Source organism: Solanum verrucosum, unplaced genomic scaffold, assembly GCF_900185275.1.
Source record: "Solanum verrucosum unplaced genomic scaffold, falcon-dt-bn FXZP01000225.1, whole genome shotgun sequence".
NCBI classification, from domain to species: Eukaryota; Viridiplantae; Streptophyta; class Magnoliopsida; order Solanales; family Solanaceae; genus Solanum; species Solanum verrucosum.
The window spans coordinates 347,938-357,023 of NW_026020022.1; the positions used below are offsets into that span (position 1 = coordinate 347,938).

The window sequence follows — 9,086 nt, forward strand, 5'->3', positions numbered from 1 at the left end:
CACCTACACAAAATAGTAACTGTTTGTGATAGAAATAATAGTTATTGAAATATTTAATTGATGCGTATGAATCATAATTATAAATATGTGTACCCTTCATCTCCTTCACCTGATTCAAAGTTATTAATTCATGTAAAAATTATGCAAATCACATAGTGTAAGACACAAATTACCTCTTATCCCTACTCCTTTCACAAATTACAAAAATTCCATCTTTTTAGTAATTTTCGGATACATCAATTATGTCGTGTGATACATTATATTTGATGCAGCATTATCAGTTTGTTGCGTGATGTAAGTGATTAGAAATTGAAAATTTAATTTCATCCCCCCAAATACGCTAACATTAACAGTCCCCCAAAATACGCCTTAATTTATTTGTTTCAAACATTCAGTTTCAGTCTATATGAAACACTAAAATAATTAGAAAATACAAATTTTGAATTGTTTATCCCTGTTCGTCCAAAAAAAGGTTCAGAAACGTGGTTCATAATTTTATTTGAAGGTGATTTTGTGAAAATTCGTAATGAATATTTCGATCTTGTTAAGGCATTCAGGAATATGGGAGAGTGAGGTTAGATACGAGCGATACAAAAGTGATGGGATAGTGGTTGGGGAAAATATTTCATATGTGAATCTTATTTCAGCCATTGCAATTGAATTGAATATTGATGAATTGAAAAAAAATGTAGAGATCCGATATATTGTAGAAGGTAATTCATCTCATATGATAATTAGGAATGATATGGGAGTGAAATTGTAAGTAGAAATAAAGAAGTAGGAGGTTGGATTCAGTATGTATCCACTATGCGTTGATACGTCTGATAAAAGTAAAGAAGAGGTACAAGGTTTCGATTCAAGCAGTGGTGCAATCGTGTGTATTGAAGGTGGAAAAAGGGACGCTAATGCACTAAGCATTGTTGAATCGAAAATTGGTGATTCCTATTACATACCAGAGATGGAGATAGCAAATTAAATATCAGATACAAATATCACAAAGGTGGAGACGAAACAATTGTACAAGGATAAAGCAACTCTTGTGGTTGTAATGACAATACAAAATAAAGAATAGCTTGAATTTTAGAGTTAAACGGTCTGATACGAAAAGGTATGTGAATGATCATTCATATCATTGTCCACTGAGTTTTACAGCTTTCACTCCACACAAATACATAAACTCAGCACGTACAATAATTCAGCACTTATCGAACATAATGCAACATTATATTCTGTAAAGTGTGTAAACAACATTGTATTATGAACAACATTTTTAAGGTATATAAGGTGTTTATGTACATGATACATACTTTTACAAACATTGTTTTAAGTTATAATAATGTATCAAGTCTTTTTTTTTATATTAAAAGTATACATCAGAAGCTAACAACTAATTAATGTATATGGTATAATTGCAGCTATGTTTTAGTGTGTTATTCTAAGGATTGTTGTTGGAAATTGAAGGCGTCTGTTAGGAAAAATATTCAAAGTAAGATACTTCAACAGTAAACATACATGTCCATTGAGGGATAGGGTATTAAGTAAGGTACAAGCTACTGTTGGGTTTATTGGTGGTGTGACAGCTCCAAAACTGGTAAATCACAAAAGAAAACATACTCCAAATGATATAATTGATGATGTTAGGGAGATGTATGGTGTTGAGATTTCTTACCAAGCATGGCGTGCTAAAGAACGTGCACTAGAGTTGATAAGGGGTAATCCTGCAGATGCATATAGACATATGCCAAGATACATATATATGTTGGAAAGTGTGTATCCAAATTCATATATACGGATGCACAAATCGGAAAAAAATGAATTTATGTATCTATTCTTTGCATTAAGGACATTGATGAGAGGGTTTGAGTTTTGTAGGCCTGTTGTTGTTGTTGATGGTTCACATCTTAGTGGAGCTTACAAAGGGACGTTTGTATCCGCAAGTACGTTGGATGGGGCAAGTATGTCATGTTGTTGATTAATTTAATTTTTTAAATAGTAATTATAAAATTTTGCCACAATTATGAATCAAGTATGGTAATATTGTGTATTGCCTGTGTCAAGGTTGCATATTACCGTTAGCTTATGAAATTGTAGACACGGAAAATGATTGTTCATGGACATGGTTCTTCACACAGTTCAAAAATGTGTTTGGTGAGAGAGAAAAAATATGTGTTGTTTCTGAAATGAAAGCATAATGAAGAGTGTAAGTATAGTTTATCCAAATGTTCCTCATTTTGCATGCATATGGCACATGTGAAAAAATGTTTATACATACTTCAAGAGAAGTAGAAACACACTAAGTGATCTTTTTTATTCGATGTCTAAGGCTTATCGAAAAAAGGATTTTGAAAAATTGATGGCTAAAGTGAAAAAAGTAGATGTCAGAGTTAAGAAGTATCTTGAAGAGGCTGGGTATGAAAGGTGGTCTAGATCTCATGCAACCGTGAACAGGGGCAGAATGATGACTTCTAGTATTGCGGAATGTATTAATGGTTGCCTTGTCGAGGCACGACAACTACCTGTTTTGGACTTTTTGGAAGAAGCTAGAATTCTATTTAGTTCTTGGAACTGCAAAAATAGAGAAATAGCATCTTATACAAAGGAAACATTAGGGAGAAAATTTGAAGAGATATTGATTATAAACGCATCAAAATGTGCGAAAATGAAGGTACTTATACATATATCAACTATTATGTATCTTGCTTAAATTTTCTTTAGATTGTTGTGTATCATGTTATGTATCAATAACTTGTAAATTATTGCATGTTGTTGCATCTTCTAAATTTATTTTTTCAGTTTATGAAGGTGGGATAAGATACATTGTTTGCCTGGAGAGAAAGAATTGTTCTTGTGGTAGATTTCAATATGATGAGATACCTTATGCGCACGCAATGGCTGTTTTCAAGAAGAAGAATATTAAAGATGTACACCCCTACTGCTCTGATTACTATAAACCTGATGCATTAGCAAAGACATATGCAGTTCAAATGGAACCAATGCCAGACAAAAGTGATTGGACAGTTCCGGAAAGTGTTTTGGAAGAAGTTGTCTTGCCACCAAGATACAAAAAAATGTCTGGTAGACCAAGGAAAAAAAGGAAGAAAAATGCAGATGAAAAGCTAACCGCAAACACGAATTGTTGTGGACAATGTGGACAAGAAGGTCACAATAGAAGAACATGTACTTTCTTCCCAAAAGATTCTTGATGATTATTTTTCCAGAGTACTTTGATATTTCATGTTTAATAATTTTCAAAGTGTAGCATTTGTTTCTACTGTTACACACAGATTCTGATGCAATAAATTGAATTGAAATGTTTATCAATGGGTTCTATAATTTTTGTTTGTTAAACTCTGTCAAAGTTAATTTTATATATATATATATATATATATATATATATATATATATATTATGTATCTGATACTTAAATTTTTGAAACTTTTGCATCGAAAATTCAATTAGCATCAATTGCTGAGATTTGTACCCAAAGGTATAAGAAACAACATGTAAAATTCACTAAATAGGGTGAAATTGTGAAATTATATGTAATTGTATCAAGTTTAGCAATATAGTATCATATGTTTAGATACTTAATAAATTTTCTTATTATGATACATAATTATTGTGTGTAATATATATAAATTTCTTCTTGATAAATCATATTACTTAATAATATAGTATCAAGTGCTATGATTTGTACAAAATGTTGTACGAATCGTCATGTTAAAAGATATTTAATGTTTAAAAAATTAACTGGTGTGTATCACGTGTAACATATAGTATCACAATTTGTGATACATTCAAGTTTGTTATTTTGTAAGCATTTTTGTATCATGTACATAATAATTATTTTTAAAAATTCTAATGCTATGTCATATTTTTCAGTCACAAAATTATCAGATACATTAATGCCATGTTTTTCAGTCACAAAATTTCATTAATGTCATTATTATCACACTTATCGGATACATAATTTTCTGAAGTCCTAACTGAACTGAATAGAAAATTAAAAGCAAAAATAAACAATTTTAAACCTCAAAACTCTTCCAAATTTAAAACTATATTATTAAAAGGGTAGTAAATACTCCAAAACACTAATTAATATATCTTAAAAAACAAATAAGTATCAACATGTGCATGTGAATAGGAACATAGAAAACTAACTAGCCTACATTAACAAGTTCATTTTCTGCTGCTGGATTTAAGACGCTCTTCAGCCTTGGAGGGTCATCATGTCACTAACATATCCTGCCTTGGCCTTGTCGAGACCATACTTCCATAACTGTGTTGCATATCTTTTGCGAAGATAGTCACTTCCAAAACTATCATATGACATGTTAATTTCATCGCTCAAGAATTCAGCAAATGCAGCTACGAACATTCCGCAATCACTAAAAAAAATAAGAAGATTAATTATAAGAATGAATTAGATACAAAAATTAGAGAAAGAATGATACAATACTGGCAGGCTATTGCTTTCTTGTTGCATGATATCTTGAGCAAACTCCACATCAAACGAATGTTGTGGACTCAAAATTTCTCCGATTTTCTTGTCTTTATAAGCGTCCAATGCTGCCCAATCAGTTCTCTCTGTCTTTTCAAAGAACCCACTATCATGAAGGTAGTTTGGAAGGATTTGAGACAACTTCTTTATGTCTCCAGAATGAACTTTTTTTCTTGGTCCCGAATCTGAGTCATACACCCTTATTAGCCTTTTTCTTAGAACCACCACAGCCAACACCCAATGAAATTCTTTAGCACAGTTTACTGGAATGTAAACCTCATCTACTAAATGCCATGGTAAAGCAGCAGGGATCGAAAATCCATTGATGACGTTAATGATAGACCTTTCATGAACAGAAACGGCAGCACCACGAGCAATGTGTTCCTGTGTACTAATAATATCATTTGCAGGACTATTATAATACCTTGTGTGTGCATTGTTGATGTGAGACTTAAGCAAGCAATTGACTGTAGTGTATTTGTACTGATCCATGCTTCTTTGTTTAGACTTCTTACATATATAGTAAAAGGTTACATCTATATGCTGCAAAATATAGAAGACAACATAATACATAAAATCAACACAATATGATAAAAAATATATGACACATGGAAAAAAAATACTAAAACTAATTTGAGATTGTAACTGATACATTTCCAATGAGTATCATATACATAATTATAAGAAGTCTAATTAAATTTATCAAAATAATGTATATGATACCTCATCAGTCCAAGATTTTTTTTGCTGTGACATAGTATAAAACCAGTTCTTGTCCAAAGGAAATGCGACAACAAAATCAATATGATCAACACCAAATAGAGCAGATTTTGCTCTATATTTGTCCTCAAATGGTTTCCTATACATGGAAAGAATGTTTATAATCAAAAGAAGAAGAATTTTATACAACACAAAAGTAGCAAGATATATTATAAAAACTTACTTATTCGCATGTGATTTTAGGAGTCCCTTTTTCAATCCACTAGGAGAACTCATCTATCAAACCTAACGACATTTGATAAAGAATGCCACATCCTTCAAATGGATGGAGTTGGCGAACATCGTCATCTATTTTCGCCTTGCCTTTATCCTTGGATCCAAAAGAAGTCAAATACGGAGACCGTACAATTCTTGAAGGCATCCTATTGCGTGGCGATGGAGTCTTTGTATCAGGATTATGTGCAGATTCCTTTACTGGAAGTTGGGTGGGTAGTTGACTGTCAGATAACCAATCAGCATTGTCAGTTAGTTCGAGTTGACTGATCGAACTCAATGATTTGACTTTAATTGGCTGGTTTGGAAATGCACATATAAGTGCATCTACGACAGCTTCAGTACCAGATGAAATTGAAGACGATGTGGTACAATCCTACACAATATTAGGTAATTATAAGAAAAAGGTTAAAATAAAAATAGACAACTTATCACATACAGTTATGAACCTTACAGATGTATCAACAAGAAATAGATTTGAAGCGTGCTTTACTAGGTTTTGCTAAAGTGTATCAACACCATGTTCATCCCCACTCAAAACCTTTGTGTCTGATTGAGGGGCTATATCTATTGCGTCATCCTAATAAATAAGATATTGATTATATTATGATACATACAAAATAATAAATGTATAATGATCCAGAAAATCTATACTTACAGCTTATTTATTAAGAACAACTTCTTCAATCAAAACATGACTATGGTGTGTTGTGTGTATAACCTATGTGGCATCCTCCATAACTTGTTCCTTAAATGATGTATCATCACTCTAAACATGTTTGTGGTTAAACAACAATACACTTAAAGTATCTTCAAATGTTAGAATGATAATAAACATGATTCAATAATATTTATTTAATAAAAAGTCATTATCAATCTACCATGTACAGTCACTGATACACAATAACATCAGACTGTTTATTTATAACTTTAATGATTATATAAAGTATCAAGTATGTAAATGATACACTAGTAAGAAACTTAACTAATTTTACCAATGTGTCAAATTCTAAATTGTGTGACATTAATGTATGTATGGTGTTTACGTATCAGATGCATTCCTTTGCAACACAGTTGATTTAAATAACATATACAAGGTATATAACATATCTTAGATAAAGTATATACAATAACAATAAAATATATTATTCAAAAACTATGACAATGATACACTAATAGGATACCTGATTGAAATTACTAGTGTGTCATATTCACTATTCCAAATGGTAGATTGATATTAATGAATATAATGTGTTTATGTATCATATGCATACCTTTGCAACATTGATTTTAGTAACATGTTCTTCAACATCATCAGCAGATCCATCAATATCTTGATCATGAATTGAAAAATCCATGTGTATAGGTGAAATAGGTTGTTGAAAGGACTGGTGAGAAGTGGATTGTGGATCAACTTTATCTTTCTCTATAGAATCATCCACCATACATGGCATAGAAATGCCACCAATATCCTTCAGGAATCAAAAAATCAGTATAACACAAAATGAAAAGGCAAACAAAAATGGAAAAATAATACCTTTTCACTTTTGTTATCTTTCGCGCCAACAGCTTTCATCAACTCAGAATGATTTTGTTTTATTAACTCCTCAAGATAGCCAATTTGTTAGTCAACCTATATTCAAATTACACATGTTTCAAGGAATTAAGGGTAAATAACCAGATGTATAAAACATATGATTGTAATACTTACATAACCCTTCAAGTATTGCTTCAGTCCCTCTAATTGTGAATTGTCGAAAATAACTTTTCGAATATCAGAATTATTAGGAACACCAGATACATTGCTAGCTTCTGACGTTGATAAATTCGGAGTTTGAAATGGCTGATTTGGTTGCTCATCTGGTTGTGTGGCTTTGGGAACATTAGTTTTATGTGGATGTACAACCTTTCTTCTCTTCGGTGGTGGGGTAGATCTTGTGCTAGAGACTCGTATTGATCTCCTTAACAATTGATTCAGAGGTTTGGATGAAAAGTCTTCAAATCCAGGAACCTCTTGTGGCTGCCCAACCTCAGGATTAACATTTGATGGGGCAAGTTCAGTTGGAGATACGTGACTGATATGAGGTAAATCAAGTGATGTGATTTCCTTGGCAGTTGGCTGAATATTAGCACAATTATTTTGTAAAAACAAAATGTTGAATCATGATTAGAAGCAACAAAAAATGTATCGAGAACTATAAAAAAAAAAGTTGTTGTATATTAATTACCTCCGTAAAAAATGCTTTCCATAAACATCTCAAATTTGGGCTTTTCAGTCACAACTTTCCAATTGCATATCCTTGGAATAATATTTTGTTCTTTAACAGATATGTCATTATCTAGCACAGACGCACATTCATATACCCATACTTTAAGTGCGTATGACATACCATTTAAGCGATACATTTGTTTCTCAGGTTTGAACTCTTGTCTAAGTGAATTCATTAACCTTATGAAGGCCCATTGTCCCCACGAAAACTGCTGATAACTACCGTCTTCAACCATTAAGAAATCTTCAATTGGAATTGTTGCAGTACCAAGTTGAGATAATACAAATATGAATGAAGTACATGATAGCCATCTTAAGGGCATCATCGATGCTATCCCAACCACCCATTATGAATCAATCTACCAGTCGTTGTTTGTTTACATTATAATCAGGCCCAGGAAAATACCTCTGAACTAGCCTACTTCTTTTTGAATCTGGATATGTAAAATCTTTACTATTTTCTATACATTTCAAATCAGTAATAATCGCAAATTCTTTTATACTAAAATTCAAGATATTTCCTTTAGCATGGCGAATATGAAGTTCTCCGGCTGGATATTCCTGCTCCACCTCTAAAAGAAGTAAACACTTGGTGATCTGACCTTGATAGTTGCATTTAGGAATATTCAGATATGGACCAAATATTGTATCCTTGAATGATTGGATACCCTCATACCCTATTGACAACGCTAAGTCTCTTATGAAATTTGTATTGTAAGTAGAGCCAAACTTAAGGGAGTGTTTTGGAATCTGTTTAACTACATAATTCATATTCTGCAATTCAAAAAAATGATGTTGATACTTAATAGAAACAATAAGCTTTAAAATGATACATAAAATGTAAAATTGTACTTGATACATAATTCTAACTACAGATTATAAATCAGTCAAATTGATACTTAATATAAACAATAAGCCAAATGATGGAGCATTATGTTGTTCTGCAACATATGTAATCCTCTAATATGAACTTTAAACCTTCATACACTTTTGACAACAAAAAAATGACCAATAATGCTTTATCTGGTAAGATGAATAAATGATACACAAAACCAACCTTTGATACATAATAATAAATATCAACAGTTCTATCTCATTATTTAAATTTTAACCTTTTGATACATGAGTCGTAAAAAATAAACAAAATGTACCAAAAATTAGAATTTTGTGTCTCCAATGAAGATTTTAATCAATATACATAATAAATTTTAATTAACAATGATGTATCTACTATTACACAAAACTCATAACATGTGAATACAGAAAATTACAAAAAAAGAAAAAAAAACACATACCGTTGGTAGTGCAGATCTGGATATGGCA

At 31.6% G+C, this 9,086-nt stretch overlaps 1 protein-coding gene and 1 pseudogene across 1 annotated transcript; one reads left to right on the forward strand and one right to left on the reverse strand.

Annotated features, from left to right (window-relative positions):
- The first annotated feature begins 2,314 nt into the window (after positions 1–2,314).
- On the forward strand, positions 2,315–3,203 carry LOC125821091 (uncharacterized). The gene is made up of 2 exons (XM_049500504.1): positions 2,315–2,665; positions 2,763–3,203. The coding sequence occupies exons 1-2, from the start codon at positions 2,315–2,317 to the stop codon at positions 3,201–3,203; spliced, it is 792 nt and encodes a 263-aa protein (XP_049356461.1).
- A 957-nt stretch (positions 3,204–4,160) lies between these two features.
- LOC125821085 (uncharacterized) lies at positions 4,161–8,534 on the reverse strand (annotated as a pseudogene).
- Between the last annotated feature and the right edge of the window lie 552 nt (positions 8,535–9,086).